This window comes from Chelonoidis abingdonii, chromosome 11, assembly GCF_003597395.2.
Source record: "Chelonoidis abingdonii isolate Lonesome George chromosome 11, CheloAbing_2.0, whole genome shotgun sequence".
NCBI lineage: Eukaryota > Metazoa > Chordata > Testudines > Testudinidae > Chelonoidis > Chelonoidis abingdonii.
The window spans coordinates 10,059,955-10,077,736 of NC_133779.1; the positions used below are offsets into that span (position 1 = coordinate 10,059,955).

General features: G+C 52.7%; 4 protein-coding genes across 6 annotated transcripts in view; 2 read left to right on the forward strand and 2 right to left on the reverse strand.

Moving 5' to 3' along the window:
- The window catches only part of LOC116818951 (uncharacterized), a 923,585-nt gene that overhangs the window by 844,517 nt on the left and 61,286 nt on the right, over nt 1-17,782 (reverse strand).
- Nucleotides 1-17,782, reverse strand: part of LOC116818947 (uncharacterized) — a 211,885-nt gene that overhangs the window by 167,376 nt on the left and 26,727 nt on the right. The gene's annotated exons all lie outside the window — the stretch shown is intronic.
- The window catches only part of LOC116826458 (uncharacterized), a 614,657-nt gene that overhangs the window by 148,455 nt on the left and 448,420 nt on the right, over nt 1-17,782 (forward strand). The gene's annotated exons all lie outside the window — the stretch shown is intronic.
- LOC142047585 (class I histocompatibility antigen, F10 alpha chain-like) lies at nt 9,590-12,498 on the forward strand. Its single transcript, XM_075071453.1, has 3 exons — nt 9,590-9,946; nt 11,629-11,730; nt 12,156-12,498. The coding sequence occupies exons 1-3, from the start codon at nt 9,688-9,690 to the stop codon at nt 12,194-12,196; spliced, it is 402 nt and encodes a 133-aa protein (XP_074927554.1). The 5' UTR covers nt 9,590-9,687; the 3' UTR covers nt 12,197-12,498.

The following is a 17,782-nucleotide window of genomic DNA, read 5'->3' on the forward strand; positions in this document are numbered from 1 at the left end:
ATCACTTAGCTAGTTACAGAGGTATGAAACAAGAATCAAAATCGCAGTCTGCATGTTTATAGACCTTCTCTCACTATGATAGTCTAAGGCCTTGTTCTTAGGCTAAGGCCAGGGCCGGTGCAACCACTAAGGCAACCTAGGCAGTCGCCTAGGGCACTAGCATTTGGGGGCGCCATTTTCTTCAGCAGCGACTGTGGCGGCCAGATCTTCGGTCACCCCAGTCGCCGCTGGCATTTAGGCCGAGGGAGCTGGAATTGAGTGTTAAAAGCAGCTCATGGTAGAGAAGCTGCATCTCCAGGGCCACTTCACCAAATGAGTCCAAATTCACATCTACCTCTTTCCCCTGGTGTGACGCAGCATTATCAAGACAATCTGTCTATGCCTGTGCATGTTGGAGCACTCTGAAAAATAGACTCTGTAGAGAAAGTGCCACTCAAGCTTAATTATGGAACTGCCACCAGTTCTGTGGACACCAGCTTCATTCACCATGTAATTCTTCCACATTCGCCATCTGTACCATCATATTTGTTGGGTTACCCCCAGCCCCTGTGTTCCATCAATGATGGTAGTTTTGTCCTTGTTGCCTCTTTATCCAAACTTCTCCCACAGTCATCTGTGTGCTTTCTTCCATGCCATCCCCTACATGTGGAATTGCTCCCCACCACCACCGCTAATCTGGAAGAAGGCTCCTCTTGTCCTTAAAGTTTTCCCTCTCAAGACCTACCTTTGCTGCAACCCCTGCTTACTTATTACTTGATTCTTTTATCAATAAGATATCAGATAATCACACTCAGTCAAATTTATTACAAAAGCTTTTTAGTTAAAGATTAATCAGCACAAACAGAGAAGGGGAAGAGGTTAAATGCTTTATCACACTGATTCAGAAGGACAGTTGCAGCCTAGTCTGCTTCAAAACGTTAACTCACTATTACCCATCTATGTACTGTGACAAAGCTCCAACCCTGTATTTGTGGGTCCCAAGCTTCCTGGCAGATATTGTGGCCCCAGAAGCTTGGGATGACCTCTCTTTCCCAGTATGGTGGCAGAGGTTACCACTTATTGAGATATTTTCATCACAGACCAGTATGGGAGGTGGAAAACCCACAGTCTTTGTTGCTCCTTAGAGCACCTTAGAGACCACCTGGTTTCCTGCCTGGACCAAAGTCTGTTTCCTCTTTCAGAGGGATCTCTGTAGATTATGCTGGGGGAGGGGGGGAAGAAAGGGGGGAACCCAGGCCCACCCTCTACTCCGGGTTCCAGCCCAGGGACCCTAATAGCAGCAGCTGTTTGCGGCTTCCCTCCTCCACTGATGCTGCTTTGCTTCCCTGGGCCACTTACCCATACTTCCCTTTTCCCAAGCTTCACCCTTACCTCAGGTTTCAGTACTGCTTCCTCTCCTCCAGCTCCTTTCCCCTGGGCTCCTCTCAAAAGAACTGGCAAGGAGAGTTTTTAATCAGTATAATTGGTTCCAGCTGTTTCCATTAGCCTATCAGCCTAAACTGACCCTTTCTCCGTTAATTGAGGTCAGGTGCCAGTATTAGCCTAACGATCTTAGCTGGTTTCATTGGTGTCAGGTGTCTTGATTGGCCTGGAGTAGCCCTTGGTTGGCTATCCAGGGAACAGGGCTCTGCTCATTCTGAGGTTGATCTACCTGCCTTCCATTCTCTTAGGTTGGTGTGCTGGCTGGTTGCCCCCACCCCCACCCCTGGCTGTTGTGGGGAGGACCCTGCTGGTGTGACCCTCAGAGGAGAGTGCAAGGCCCCACTTTTTCCATTGTTTTGGGGGCGCCCCTGGCTGGGTTGCTGCTGCCTTTGCTGCTGCTGGGGAGCTGTTACTGCTGCTGGAGCTGAGGAGGGAGTAGAGGAGGCTTTGTTTTGTGGAGGGGGGTTTGTTACATCCCTGCTTCTGTGGTGGCAGGTGCCTTTGCTGTGGAGAGCTGGAGGAGTGGCCTGGAGCCCTCCCCTTAGTCAGTCCGCTCCTCTACTGCCACCATCACTGCCCCCTCCACCTTTCCACCTGCCTTCTGGCTCTGTTCTCCAGCCTAGCAGTTTGTTCTGCCCCTCTAACCATCCAGAGAACATAGCGGCAGCAAACAGGCATTTGTTTTTCAGACGCCCGTGGGTGCTCGTTTCCTTTCCCTTCCTTTGGTCTTGTCCTCCCTCCCCTGCTGAGTTTGGCTGGTGGGTCCCCTTTTCCTCTGCCTCTTCCACTGCCCTGTTCTTGCAGCTGCTTGTCCCCTCTCCCTTTGCTGCCTGCCCTGCCCCTCCCCCTTTAGCCGTCCTGTTTGCTCTGGTTTGCTTTTTTGTCCTTGATTGGTTTGTTTGCCCTGCCCTTGTCCTGTGGTGCAGGCCTGGTTGCCAGCCCCATTCCCCCCCTCCTTTTTTTTGGTTTGGTTGTTTTTGAACCCACCTTGTTCTTAGCTCCGTGCCTGAGGTGCACCTGATGTAGCCCTCCCCTGCATTCCGCCCCCTTGCTTCTTGCCCTCTCTCCGGGTCAGCCTTTACTGCCTGTGTGCCCACATTCTGCTGTTGGTGTTGGAGATTCCCCCCTTCTCCCCTTTTTTCATTGGTCCCTTCACGGACGCACTCTCCTCCATGATGTCTTAGTTTTCCCTTCCATTCCTCAGTGCAGCCAGGGGAGCCTGTTTCTTTCTCATCTTGTGCTGGAGTTGTGTTCCTTGTCTCCCTTTGTTCTTTTTTGTTGGTACCCCCCCCCCCGCCCTGCTTTCAGCCTAGCAGGTGGGGTGTGATAGCCACTCTTCCCCTCCCTCCCCTGCCCTTCCTTTTCCTCCCATTCCTCCCTCCCCTTCCTTCCATTACCCTGCCTCAGTGGCTGTTCCCTTCCCTCCCTTTCTGTGGTGGGTGATTCGGGGGGTGGGACTTCCCTGGAAGCCCCTGCAGTTCCCTTTCGGTCCCCCTCCCCATACCCTCACTTGCGATGGCCACCTCGACTGCTGCTGCCGGGCTGCCCGCCTTTGCTACCATTGAGGCACTGGCAGGCACAGATAAGGGCTCCTGAGACTCCGCTGTTCCTGTCGCGACCTCGGCTGCCTCCACTTCTGAGACCCCTCCCTTGGCCAGTGGGAAAGGCCGGGGGACGAAGAAGGGCAAAGGACCTGCCCGGAAGGTGAGCCCCCCTATGGCAGTGATTCCTTCTCCCGCTGTGGCCCCGTCAACGGCCGCAGCTCCCTTTTCTCCCTTGCCCGTTGTTCCCTCCACTAGCTCAGGGGAGGCCACTCCCTCGGCCCCCAGGACGTACGCCCAGGTGGCTGCAACCCCTCCGCTCGCCTTCTGCTCCAGCCACCTCCCAGAGTACCAGTCCTGGTGGCCGGGGCTCCTTTCCCACTCTCACCAGGGAGCACGGGATGCATTGCCTCCTGGTGCTGGCCTCGCCCCACTTGGAAACCTACATCCGGGCATTGGGGCAGGTGGTGGGGCCCATGACCGTGGTGGCTGCCTCTAAGATGTTTGGGAAGGTCGTGCTCTTCCTGGCATCGGAGGCCACTGCCCAGGAGGCGGTGGAGAGGGGCTTGGCGGTGGGGGGCTTTCACGTTCCCCTCTAGCCTTTGGAGGACCTGGGTGTATGGGTGGTTCTCTCGTCTGTTCCTCCCTTCCTCCCCAATACCACCCATTTGCCGTTCCTCTCCACCCTGGGGAGGCCCCTTTCTGTCCTCAGCCCCCTTTCATTGGTCTGTAAGAACCCCGCTCTCCACCACATTTTGTCATACCTCCGGCAGGTGCAGGTTCAAGTTCTGCCAGCTGCACGTGATGGGGAGGCTTCGGAGGGGTCCTTTCTGGTGCCCTATCGTGAGGCCCAGTACCAGGTTTATTATTCATTGGAGGTGGCCCGATGCTTTCTCTGCCAGGTGGCGGGGCACGTCCAGAGGGACTGCCCCCTGGCCCGGCTTGGAGGGGCATCAGGGACCCCCAATACCTGGAAAGGCCTCAGCTTTATCATCGCCAGTGGCTCTGATCGCCTGGTCCCTGGGGTCACGCCTCCTCCGCTCAGCTCTTGGAGTAGGCCCCTCTGACGTGCCCAGATGAGCGTGCGGGCCCCGCCGCTGAGGCGGGTAGTAGACCGGGGCCCACGGAGGAGAGGGTGGCAGAGCTGGTAGCAGGATTCAAGCAGGGCTTGCCTCAGGGGGTGTTTGTTCCTTTCTCTGTTGCCCAGCCCTTGTCTTCCCTTGCCCTCCCGTCATTGCCCTCGCTCTCAGGCCCTGACCCAGCTGGCCAGCCCCCCTCTTCAGGGAGCTGGGAGCTTGTGAGGGGGAGATGCCGTAAGTGAGGAGCACGGGCCCAGCACCCACACCTAGTTGGTGAGTGGGAGGGGACGCTCTATAAAACTATGAAGGGGATCGCTGGTGCTGGGTGTTCCGTTGACTCCCCGGCTGACGTTCATTGTTTGGAGTCGGCTGAGGTCGCTGCAGCTGCAGAGGTGGAGGTGGGTAGTACCATCTCTCCTATGGAATCTCTCCCTGAAGGAGATCCCCCCACTGCCCCTTTGCCATCTGTGCCCCCTGTCGGCGCTGCAATGGCTACTGCCCCGGCTGCTGTCGAGGGGGAATCTGTTGCAGCGGGCGGGGACTTTGCCTCTATTTTTGCCGAGATCGAGGCCCTGGGCTTGACCCCAACCACCGAGGGAGTGGATGCCCCCCCATTGGAGGTCCTTGGTACTGGCGATTGCTATCTGGCACCCTCACTTCTCCCCTTCCCTCCGTCTCAGGTGGTTCCCCCTGTTTTGGCCTCTGCAGTGGCCCAGGCCCTAACCACCTGCCTGGTCGCGAATGGTAGTCTGTCTGACGCCGCCTTGCCCATTGTGGCGGTGGCCAATGCTGAGCAGCCAGGCTCTGAGCCCATGAGTGCCCTGCCCCATGAGATGAGACTGCAGTTTTCGCCTCCCCTTAGCGCTGTAACTGTGCGTGCTTCGTTTAGTGAGGCACCTGAGGCTAGCACTGCGGAGGCACCCCATTCCCTTGCTGTCCCTTTAACTGCCATGTCGGGTGAAGAGGCACCGTGCTCCGGTGGCTCTGTTGCTCGGGCCCTAGATTTTGTCCCTGCTCCCATCCTGGATCTGTGTACTGTCCCTGCCCCGACCGTGTTCCTGCCCTTGTTCCTGTCCTCAACCACTCCTCCCTCCCTCTTTCTGTTGTTGCTGCCTCCAAAATTGCCTCATTTTCTTTTTATACAGGAGGCGGGTTTTATTTTTCCTTCTTCCAGACCACCTGTAGCTGCAGTTCTCCGTCTACCATTGTCTTTGGGGTCAAGCATTGCGTCAGGTGGTGTGGTGCCGGACGGACGGACGCTGTGGCGAGGCTTTGATCCCTGGGTGCCCGTCTTTATGGGCCAAGGGGCTGGCAGGGGAGTCCAGTCAGGAGACGCCCCGGGGTCTGTGACCCCGGTCCCTGTCGTGCAGAGGACCGAGATGCGCTCTTTCTTGGAGGACACTCGTGGATTCATGAACAAAGTGCATCTCGCTCTTCAGCACTGGGGCGATTTCCATCTTGTTCTCCAGATCATGAGGGCCATTATAGGGGAAGGCAAAGGGACCAGAAAGTGGGATGCTGCGGCTTACCAGCGGACTTATGGCTTCCGTGACGCCCTGCTGGCTTTCGGGGTTGGACTTGGTTTGCTGCGGGGTCCAATGGGCGCCGCTAGCACCCCAGACCGTGAGGATCATCCCCAGCCCTCCTTATGTCACCATCCATCTTTGCCATTTTGAACACCTGCGGCTGTAGGTCGGGTCTCCGCAGGTGCCAGGTGCTCTCCTTCCTTTGGGAGGAGAGGTACTTGGTTATTTTCCTGCAGGAGACCCACACGGACCCAGCCGCCGAAGCGAGCTGGCAGCTGGAGTGGAGGGACAGGGTCTATTTTAGCCATCTTTCAGCCCATCAGGGCGGGGTGGCGCCCCTGTTCTCCCCGCACCTACAGCCCGAGGTGCTGGGGCTTACCGAGGTCTTGCCGGGTCACTTGCTGCACCTCCGGGTTCGGATGGAAGGGCTAATGTTGAATCTTGTCAATGTCTATGCCTCAGCATCCAGCCCAGTGAGAGCATGCTTCTTTCGGCAAGCGTCTGCCTTCCTCGGTACTTTGGATCCTCGCGAGTGCCTGGTTCTGGGTGGAGACTTCAGCTGCACCCTCGAGGAGTGGGACCACACGGGGATTGAGCCAAGCCTGGCCACTGCGGACGTCCTCTGGGAGATTGTAGTCTATCACTCCCTGGTGGACGTCTGGCGCAACCACCACCTGGATGATGACTCTATGTTCACTTGTGTCCGGGTGGAGGGACACCAGTCAAGCCACTCCCTGTTGGATAGCATTTATTTCTCTCGATGTAATCTCTTGCAGGCCCACTCCTCCAGCGTTCAGCCGGCCCCGTTCTCAGACCATCATTTGGTGGCCGTGATGGCCTCTCTTTCTTTGGAGAGGCTGGCGCTGGCTTATTGGCATTTCAATAACAGCCTTCTGGAGGATGTGGGATTTGTGGCAACCTTCCAGGAGTTTTGGCTGGCCTGGCGGGAACAAAGGCGTGCCTTTCCCTCAGTGTGGCAGTGGTGGGATGTGGGGAAGGTGTGCACCCAGCTCTTCTGCCGTAGCCACACCCGGGGTGCCAGCCGGCGGAGGGATGTGGTGATAGAGCAGCTGAAGCCGGAGTTATTGGAGCTGGAGAGGCATCTGGCTGTGAGCCCCGGAGATCCACGTCTCTGTGGAGCACACTGGGAGACGCGGGAGCTCCACAGAGGAGTGTAGAACTTGGGTGTAGGGATGGTTTGTCGTTCACCCTCCTGTCCCTGGACCACGGGTATCTCCTGGGCACTCTGTGGGCTTTTGGCTTCGGATCCTGGTTTGTGGGGTTTCTCCAGGTGCTGTATGCCTCCGCAGAGTGTTTGGTCAAGCTCAATTAGACCCTGACCGTCAGCTTCAGGCGAGGCGTGCATCAAGGCTGCCTGCTGTCGGGTCAGCTGTACACTCTGGCCATTGAGCCCTTCCTTTGTCTCCTTCGCAAGAAGTTGATGGGTTTGGTGCTCTGTGAGCCAGAGGTCCTGCTGGTTCTGGCAGCATACGCCGATGACATGCTCCTTGTGGTCCAGGACCCGGACTACCTGGTGCGGGTGGAGGCTTGTCAAGCTGTTTATTCAGCAGCCCACTCCGCCCAGGTCAACTGGATCAAGAGCTCTGGCTCCATCGGCCCCCTGCCCCGTGAGCCTTCCCGGCCTTTCACCCCGCATACCTTTAGCTGGCTGCATGACATGCAGTTGGTTTGTTTCCAAACCACGCCAAGGGTCCATCTGTACGCACTCGTGCTGCACACATTTCATTACCCCACTCTCGCGTCCCACCCAGACACCAAGTGGCGAGACCTTCTACCAGCAGCGGGGGGTGGGGAACCCCAGTGGGCCAGTTTCTATTCCACCTTAGTCCTGCGGCCCACCGGGGATATCAGCTGGCGGCTCCTGCATGGAGCTGTGAGCATGGGCGTGTACCTGGCGCAATTTACCACTGTCCCTGATGCCTGTCCCTTCTGTGGCATGAGGGAGACCCTTGCGCACGCATGCCTTCAGTACACCAGGCTGCCGCCCCTTTTCCGGCTCCTCCAGAACCTCTTATTGAGGTTCTGGATGCACTTTTTCTCACATTTATTTCTCTATGCACACTCAGTCCAAGGCCTCACAAAGTCTTGGGACCACCTCATCAACCTCCTCCTAGCTATGGCCAAGGTGGCCATTCGTAACACCAGGGAGGGAAGGTTGGCGGGCGGGGAGGGGGCCTGCGACTGTGGGGCTGTTTTTCGTTCATTCATCTGTTCACGTGTCCAGGTAGAGTTCCTCTGGGAAGTGTCCACTGGGTCTTTTGATGTCTTCGAGGCGCAGTGGGCCCTCTCCAGGGTTCTATGCTCATTGTCCCCCTCCGGTTCCTTAGTTTTGGCCCTTTGACCACCACGCCTGTTCCTGTTGCCGCCTTTGTTGTCACCCGAACTCAGTTGGGTTCCGGGTTTCGTGGCCCCTCCCTAGGCTAGAGGAGGGGCTTTCAGCAGTGGGCTAGTGCTCACCCACGTCCCGGTACTCAAAAGGACTATTCTCTTATATACCTCTGGCCTGAGTCCGTCACAGTACATTGTCTGTTACCATGGACACAAATTTCCCAAATTAGTTAGCATCTTTACACACCCTAACCTTTCCCTTCCCAAACACTTTGCTCTTGCTGTTCAAGGTTACTTGACATTTGTACCCAGTTTTTTGCAACAATTATACTAGTTGCTTATTTCTCTCTCAAACCTCAGCAGAACATGATCTTGTCCTTGGCCATCTTTACAAAAGCCATACACAGCAATGTAATGTGTATTTCAGTGCCAAGGGCTGGGAAACTGATTTTTCGACATGTGTAAATCATTTTGAAATCCAAAATACTGGGGTAAATAGTTTTGGTAACAACCTACAAGAAATTAGCCAATTAATATTAGCTAGTTTGAGGGGCAGTTTACAACCATGTGTCACTTTTTTGTTTAATGGTCCTTTTCCATCTCTAATTGGTCAGTTTGTCTCAGAGGTGGGCAAACTACGGCCCGTGGGCCACATCTAGCCTGCGGGACCCTCGTGCCTGGCCCTTGAGCTCCTGGCCCAGGAGGCTGCCCCCGGCCCCTCCTCTGCTGTCCCCCCTCCCCCGCAGCCTCAGCTCGCCACGCCACCAGCATAGCTGCGTGGATCGCTCGGGCCGGGCAGCACAGCTCAGGGGCAGATTTAAAAGTGCACTGTGAGGGCAGGGGAGCAGGGAGGGAGATGCGGATGGCGGGAGCGCCGTGGACGTGGATGGAGGACTCAGGAGGAGCACCGGGTGGTCGCGCAGCTGGCCGGAGAGAAGTGGCACTTTGAAGGGGAAACCACCACTTCTCTCCAGCTGTGGGGCTGCCCCTGCTCCTCCTGAGTCCACAGGGCAGCATTCCGAAAGGGGCTTTTGGGGATAGAGGGTGGGTTTACGGGGAAGGGGGTTCCCAGGAGGGTGTAGTCAGGGGATGGGGAACAGGGGGGTTGGATAGGCGTGGGAATCCTGGGGGGGGCTGTCAGGGGGTGTGGATGGGGGATCAGGGCAGTCAGGGGACAGGGAGCAGGGAGGGTTGGATGGGTTGGGGGTTCTGAGTGGAGCGGGAAGTGTGAGGGGGCGGATGGGGGTGGGGGCCAGGCTGTTTATGGAGGGCCAGGTAGGGAAGACTGTGCCTCCCCACAGTTTCGGAACCCCGATCTGGCCCTCGGACCAAAAGGTTTCCCCACCCCTGGTTTATCTAGTTCATTTTTTTGACCCATGGCCAGGGCAAGACTATTCTCCTTTTCAAATCCATGGACTGATAGGAGATCACAAATATAGCATGTGATTAAGGACTGACATCTGGGACCCCTGTATCTGGAGCTTAGTGAAGCCTTTAAGGTACTTGTGTCACTGTGATTGGGAGCAGAGGCCCGGTCAGGGATCTGGATTCGGGGTTCACCATTGCTGATGCTGTGAATTCGGCACAGAAATTCTCTAACGTGGTGGTTTTCTCTCATCAGAGGGATTCCATCTCATGGACTTTAATCCTCTTCCACTGCTGGGGTCTCAGAATTTCATGCTGCAAAGCTCCAGCAAAGGCTGCCTGGATTAGAGCTTGAAAACAACTAACTTCAGTTTCTTCTTTTTCCCAGTGCGCCCAACAGCTAGAATGAGTGACAGGTCATCTCATGACGGCCTCAGCACCCTCTCCTGTAAGGTCAGTGGGTTCTACCCCCGGCATATCACCGTGATCTGGCTGAAAAATGGACAGAACAGACAGCAAGAGACCTACTCTGAAGGCATCCTACCCAGTGGGGATGGGACCTACCAGACCTGGGTGACAGTGGAGATTGATCCCAAGATCAAAGCCCATTATTCATGTTGCCTGCCGCATGAGAGCCTGTTAGAGCCACTATCCATCTTCTGGGGTAAGAAGTCTGTGGTGTTTGTCTGTTGTCCTAGTGGGAGAGGGGGAACCCATTAAACTCAGCCTCTGAAAAATTCTAATTCGGATTTATAGGCTGAAGCTGGAATTTCGTGAGGATCTGTGAGGCCCTGTCCCTTTTGGCTCTGTTCCTCTGCAGTCAAGTTCTTGTGCTAGAGTTGGGACCCACAGTGCCTGGGGCTCATGTCTTGCTCTCCAGTTTGCTGCCTCTGGGGCTGTTGGATACATCTCAGCACTACAGTGTCTCTGAAGGGAGAAGATTAATTATGATTCATTAAGGCTGGAAGAGAGCAGTCTGAGCTTCTGCATAGCCCATGGCAGGAAATCACATCAGGGACTAACCTGGTAACCTGTGGGCAAACTAGATCTGATCCTTCAGAAAGAGATGATTGTTCCAGATGTAAAGTCTCCAAGAATTTACCACATCTCAGGGGAAACTTAAATCTGCCCCTTATTTGCAATCAGAATTTGTCTTGAGAACAGGCTGGAAGCTGAAGCAACTTCAGCAGGTTCTCAGAAACACAGCTGTGGGGGCCCTTCATTCTTGCCCATGTGGCCAGAAGTAGAGGTTTAATTTTGGGAGCAGCTTGTTTCTGTACACAGTGATGCTGGAAGAGAGGGTATAGCCTTGCAATGGAGTGAGGAGGCAGCTTAGAGCTTTGCATCAGGGGGAGAGTCTCCTATGCCCCTAGCACAAGAAAGTCAAGGAAGAATTTATTACACATGAAGCTGCCTTCCAGCCATTTTTTTGCTTGGTTAATTGGGATTGGAAAAGTGCAGCATTTGGAAGTGAAAACAGTTTCTAAAAGGGCAACCTGCACTGGAAATCTAGTCAGCAGATGGTTTTGTATCATAATCCTGCTACCACGTCCCCTGCCAATATTTGTGTTGTAAACCACATTTCCTTATTCTCATATCAATATTTTTCTTTTTGCTGTATTATTATTTGCCTCTTTCAGACAATAGGAGAAGCTGATTAGTGAAACTGAATGTGTATAGAGAACTTGGGGTTTAACAGGTTTATATAAACCAAGAACAGTATTAAAATATCTCTATCCTCTCCTGTTCAATTCCTGCCCCCTCAAAAAATACACATTGCATCTGTAACGCCATTCATGGCAGGGAAATCCAGAGTTTTGAGGTCAGTTTTCAGTTTGTCACCAGAATCACACAATGGGACTGTGTTCCATTAGTCATGAAAGTCATCGTTGTCAAGGGGGGTTAGGGGCTGGGAGCCAGGACTCCTGGGTTCTGTCCTTGGCTCTTGCACTGATTCGTTGTGTGACCTTCAGCAAGTCTTTTTTCCCCCTCCAATTTAAGAATGATACTGACATCCATCCTCCCCCACACAGAGGTTTATGAGGATTGATTAATGTTCTAAAAGTCTTCTATTTTAAGTGCTACATATTTATTATAGACTCCTAGACTTTAAGGTCAGAAGGGACCATTATGATCATCTAGTCTGACCTCCTGCACAATGCTGAATTGAAGTAGTAGAGGCCGTGTCCAGGACTTTATATGGTGGGATGTAGTGCATGGTGGTTGCTTGGAGCTCCCTGGAAGGGGTGAAGGGTTGCAGGACCCAGTCCTAACCTGGGGAGCTGACTGACTGATCCCTGCAGTGGGATGAAAGGGGGGTTCATCATTCTCTCCATTCCATTTCAGAACCAAATAACAGTCTGATTCCCGTTGTGGCTGGAGTTATCACTGCAGTTGTCCTGGTTGGTGTTATAATCAGTGTAGTCGTCTGGAAAAAGAAATGCTCCAGTAAAGACCCTGGGATGGGGGGATTCCCTGGACTTGCTGGCCCTTTTACATACCCCTAAAGACAACAGCAGTACAGGAGCTAGTGTCAGTGCGGTGTAACTGCCCCACTGCGAGACTGAGCTAATGACCCCCAATGGGAGCTGCTGGAGGGCCAGGGCCAGTCCCAGAAACTGGTTGTGGGTTATAGTTTATATGGGGCTAGGTTTTCCAAAGAGCTCAGCAGCCAGTGAGCTGAGATCTTTGGAAACTCTGCCTCTTTGTGTCTTTCTCTCCTGCCATTCGTGAGCACCTGGGCCCTTGAGTCCATTACTGAGTGCCAGGGATCTGTGCTGGGCCAGGGGCCCTGTTTCTGAGCTGTGGACACAGATCAGAGTTGGTTCCTGCCTTGGGAGCTGCATTCACTGAAATTTGCCTTTTTTCTGCAGGGAGAAAGAGAGACGGCTACACTGTAGCTCAGGGTAAGTGACAAGAGACCCATGGCCTCTTTTCAAGTGGCCATCCCTGAACAACCATCAGTATTTGCTTGTGGATTTTAGCCTGGAGCCACTGACAGGAGATCCTCGCTCCCACTCATAGGCCTTGTCTACATAGTAGATTTTAGGGAAATCTCCAACTATTGCTCTAGTACAATACAATCATAGGACGGGAAGGCACCTTGAGAGGTCATCTAGTCCAGTCCCCTGCACTCAGGGCAGGACTAAGTTTCATCTCTAGACCATCTCTGACAGGTGTTTGTCCAGCCTGCTCTTAAAAACCTCCAATGATGGAGATTCCACAATCTCTCTAGACAATTTATTCCAGTGCTTAACCATCCTGACAGTTAGGAAGTTTTTCCTAAAGTACAACCTAAACCTCCCTTGCTGCAATTTAAGCCCATTTCTTCTTGTACTAACTTCAGAGGTTGACTAAAACAATTTTTCTCCCTTCTCCTTGTAACAACCTTTTATGCACTTGAAAACTGTTATAACGTCCCCTCGCAGTCTGCTCTTCTGCAGATTAAAGAAACCCAGTTCTTTCAATCTTCCCTCATAGGTCATGTTTTGTAGACTGTTAATCATTTTTGTAGCTCTTCTCTGGACTTTCTCCAATTTGTGAACTATCCTTCCTGAAATGCGATGCCCAGAACTGAACACAAGGCCTTACCTGGAGTATTATCAGCGCAGAGCAGAGTGGAAGAATTACTTCTCGTGTCTTGCTGTCAACACTTCTGCTGATACATCCCAGAAGGATGTTTGCTTTTTTTTGCAACAGTGTTACAACAGTGTTACATTGTTGATTCATATTTAGCTTGGAAGGAAGTATTTTTTCACACAACACACAGTCAACCTGCGGAACTCCTTGCCAGAGGATGTTGTGAAGGCCAAGACTATAACAGGGTTCAAAAAAAGAGCTAAAACAATTAATGGAGGACATGCTCTGAGCCAGGATGGATAGGGATGGTGTCCCTAGTCTCTGTTTGCCAGGATCTGGGAATAAGTGACAGGGGATAGATCACTTGATGATTCCCTGTTCTGTTCATTCCCTCTGAAGCACCTGGCTTTGGCCACTATGGGAAGACAGGACACTGGGCGAGTTGGACCCAGTCTGACCCAGTATGGTCGTTTTTCCGTCCCTATTCTCCTTTTATACAGATGCCTGGCATTCTGCCTCACAATGTGCCCCTGAGGTCTCAGCCAAAATGCCCCAGACAGGCAAACACTCTGGGCTCCTGAAGCCTCTGCCACCCACCTAGTGCCCTATGACTCATCCCTGACCCTTGCTGCTGCTACTTGCTATAGAATGTGAAAGGAGCGGAGGCAGCACAGGAGCCTTCTGGGTCCGCAGATCTGAGGCCTTGGGAGAGACACATTGTCTGAGACATCAGAGCTCTGTAAACCATACATCCACCCCCTCAGTCAGGGACCTGTTCCAGCCCTGAGTCTGGGCTACCGCAATCCCTCTCACAAAGCAGGGTGCCCACAGATTGCAGCCTGAAAATAGGCATGTGATATTAACTCCTGCTCTCCCTGACAGGGCTTCCCCTAGACCAAATGGCATCCCAGGCAAGAAGTGTCTTCAGTGCTGTAATAAAGCCTCTTCTTCCCAATCTGGACCTGGTCCAAATTCTGGTGCTTTAGCATGAAACCTCCAAGCTTACTTTACCAGCTTGGCTCTTATTCGCTGCCACCAGACAGGAATACAGTGCCTTGCCTCGCTTCTGGTCCCCAGGGACTTTTCCCCTGGAGGACCAAGCTCAGAAGCCCTGAGCTCGCACCAAGGAAACCAACCCCCTCCCCTTGTCTCCTCTTTATTTTCATCCCAGCTCCCCCTCCTGGGTTTCCCTTGTGCCGATACTGTTACTTAACTCTTGAATGAGACAGAGAGGGCAATTTACTTCCCCAGGGCTATGCATTCAAAACCTAGTCAAGCTAACACAAAAGAGATTTTCCCCCTCCCTTCGTCCTTAGCCTTTAACAGAGAAAAACCTCAGCAGGTTTGTTAAAAAGAAAGCTTTATATAAAGAAAGGAAGGACATAACATATAAACTCTGCATCAGATTGTTCATACAGGGGCTATTGGCTTATAAGAAATAGGCAATAACAGTCTGATTCAGTAAGATATCCAATTTTAAATCCAGCAAGATTACATACATGTAAATACAAAATACAATATAAAAACTATTGCTTTCCTTTTGTATTCTCACCTTTGGTAAACAGAGGGTTGAAAGAAGCTTGGAGATAGAAAGAAACCTCTTTCTCTCATGCCTGAGAGAAACAAACAGACAGAACAAAAACAAACACCCCCAGAAGTTCCCTCCCTCACTTTGAAAATCCGGTTTCCTGATTGTCCTCTGGTCAGGTGTTGGTTCCCTTTGTTAACACTTTACGGTAAAAGAAACATTTAAACCCTTAGTCTCTATTTATGACAAGTTTTGCCCCATGCCCCAACGTTAAACTTTTTGAATAGCTTATTTTTTCATTTGCATTTTGTAGCTCTTCATAATTTTTGATGCACAATTTGGATGGCATGATTTTCTCTGTCATATTAAGATGATAAATTTGCAGGGCTAGATCTATAAACTTGAATATTCATACCATATATAAGCAATAAAACCAATTCATTTCCTCTAAAGCATCTAGAACTTTTTAATTTTGACAGTAACTGAAATTGTACTAAATCTAGAAATGGAAACTGTCACCAGCCATTGGGGGGGCAGTATTAATAGTACAGTAGGAACAGCGTTATAGGATGTTAAACTCCTAAGTGCTTTAGTTCAAAGGCGCTTTTTCTCACCTTTGCCCTCATGAACTGAAGCGCCGCATTACAGAGAGCCAAAGATTGGCCAATGCCCATTTTCAAGTGTGTTAAAATTAGCAAGTGATGGTCGGGTCTGCTCATTCCCGGCCATCACTCGACTAATATGACTCGGATTTAATGAGCTGGAGCTTCAAAGGCAAGGGTGGCTTCTGCCGCACTACCTTCCATGTGGCGGCGTGGCTGGGGGCACCGAAGTCTCCTTGGCAGCCAGTATGTGAAGCCGGGAGAGGAGTGGGAGGGTGTGTGGCAAGTGTCAGCAGGACTTTTGCCACTCAGTGGTCTTAGCTGGCCCAACTTCCTTCTCATCACACTGTAGTGCCTCCCTGTCTTGCCGTCAGGAAAACCAGGAACTAGGGGGGCAAGGGAATTAGGCAAGGAGCAAGTAAAGCTTTGAACAAGGCACGGCCAAAGCTTACTTTCGCCTCTCATGGCCGCCACTCCAATAACGTCTCTTTTTTCCTGTGCCCCACCGCCTGACAAAACACCCCCGACCAGAAAACCGCACCCTAGCCGCCAACAACAGCAACCCTAGCAGCTGCTGAACCGTAGCTTCAGCTTGGACGAGCGTGGCTTGACTAAGGTCCTTCGTTCTCACTCCGAGGCTGTTGGCAGGCGCTGATCTATTCCGCTTTTGTGGTGGCGAGGGGTGGCTGGTTTCGGTGAAATGGCGGCAGTAGGCTCCTAAACTGCACAGTCCCTCATTTCAGGCTTGTGCACAAGGAAAGACAAACATGGAGTTATAACCTGCACGCGCAAGATGCCCACCTGACCTTTCATTCTTCTCTTGCTCTTTGTCAGCAGAGAAGAAAAAGAAGCTCTCCCTCAAATGGGTCACAAGGATGAATGAGATGACTTCTTGAGACCGGCTCCCCAATCCTCTGCTCTACCATCATGTGATCCCACGAAGGACTGCCATCCCTTTGCTCGTAGCGATGTGCCCATCGGTGATAGTATGGTTAACTGTAAGGTTGTGTGCCAGGGGGACACCAGCCGAGTGGTAGTGAGTTTTCTTTAGTGTAAGTTGGTGATCTCATATTTGGTTCTAGAACATGGAAAAGGTCCCCTGTATCAAACCCATGGCAGAAAAATGGTGGCCTCCTTTCCCCAGATCCTCTTGCTGTCCAGGAAGGGCTGCTGCTTCTTCTCGTGTTATAGGCCTGTCCCTTGGTGGTAACTCCAATTCCGCATGACAGATGGCTGCTGACGTCAGTGGCGAATCAGCACCTGGTGTCAGTTCTGAAACTAGAAGTAGGCGCGGTCACCTTTTTGGGGATCTTGTGGCATCTGGCCTGTCCTCTGCCCTTGAGGAGGTTGGCCTGGTGGAGGAGCTGTCACTTCCTGCTGGCCTCCTTTGAACGTGACTGCCCAAAGGATGAAGTAATTAGAAGAATAGCAAAAAAGGAAAGTCGAGGCTGAAGCTTGAAGGCAGGGCAGAAGCTAAGCGCCTCAGATGCGGCTAAGTTGGGTTAAGTATAGGCGTCGCACATTTCGTTTCTGCAAAAGCCTGGGGAGGTGCGGTGCTGCTGGGAGCAGAATCCTGTGTGCTGCCTCTTGGCATCTCGGCATGGCTACTTGGCAGCCAGGAGAAGCAGGGTTTGGGATGAAGGAAAAAGCAAGTGGCGCAATATGGCTGTAGGCTGGTAGCCTTTGAGTGCGGCTCCTTTCTGGCCGTGATGATGGCGATGGGGCTGGTTGGGGTGGCTTTGGAGGTTGGCCGTGGTAGAGCAGTAAGTGCTTTGGAAATGCAAGTGAACTGATGACTCACATTCTAGACCAAAAACTGGAGCCTGGTTGCTCTAATTAAACGACTATACGGGTGGGCAGACGGCTGGCTGTGCAGCAAGGATGGGTATCCGGAATCGCCCTTCCTGCTCTTCAGAGCCGAAGTTTCAATTGCTCTCTGCCAATGGGGAGCCTGGCCCTTCAGCTGCCCCCGCCATTGTGCTGGCAGCTCGCAGCTATAAGTTCCTTCCTGGTGGTGTGGGGGGCCTGGTGCGTTGGGCCGCTGACCCTGGAGCTCCTGTGAGGTCACTGTTAGGTGGAAATCCAATGCAAATTTAATTGTGTTCACACGATCAACCCATTTGGGTCGAATGGGTGCAAGCTGGAGTCCTTGGTGCCTTATGTCCGGCGGGGGCCAGCAGGTCAACTCCCGTTTTCCTCGCATGTGGGGGGAGGCAGCTGCTGGTGGTTGCTCCGCTCTTGCTCGCGGGTGCGACTGCTGCGCACGCACTAAAATCCTGTGGCCAACTGTGGCTGGGGCCAGGAGAAAGGAGACAAAAGGGTGGCCTGAGCTCTCATCTTGCACTGTCCCTCCCAGAGCAGCCCACGTGAGAACTGATGCCTCCCCAAGTGATGCACGGAGACATGTCAGACAGCCCCTAAGGTGGTTCTCCTCTGCTCACTCTGTCCTCCCTCCTCCCATGCCTGCACTGCTCCTGAATGTGGCCTGCCGATATCCCTGTGGCTCTGAGTGCAATAACTCTGAGGCTGCCCTCTGCCCTCTAAGACCCAAATGCAGTATGGAGCCACTGCCTGGAGGGGAGTGTTGCCGGTGGGTCAGCGTGTGGAGCTGGACCAGGCGCCGGTGAGGGTAAGGCACCGCTCCCGAACCTGCTATGCCACCTTACCCCTTCCCCAGTGCAGAGGCATCTCTGGTGTCTTTGAAACAGCAACTTTCAAGTAATTGGTCAAGAACTTCTTTTCAGTTTATTGAGAAAGGTATACAATAAAAAGGTGAGCCAACAGACCAAAG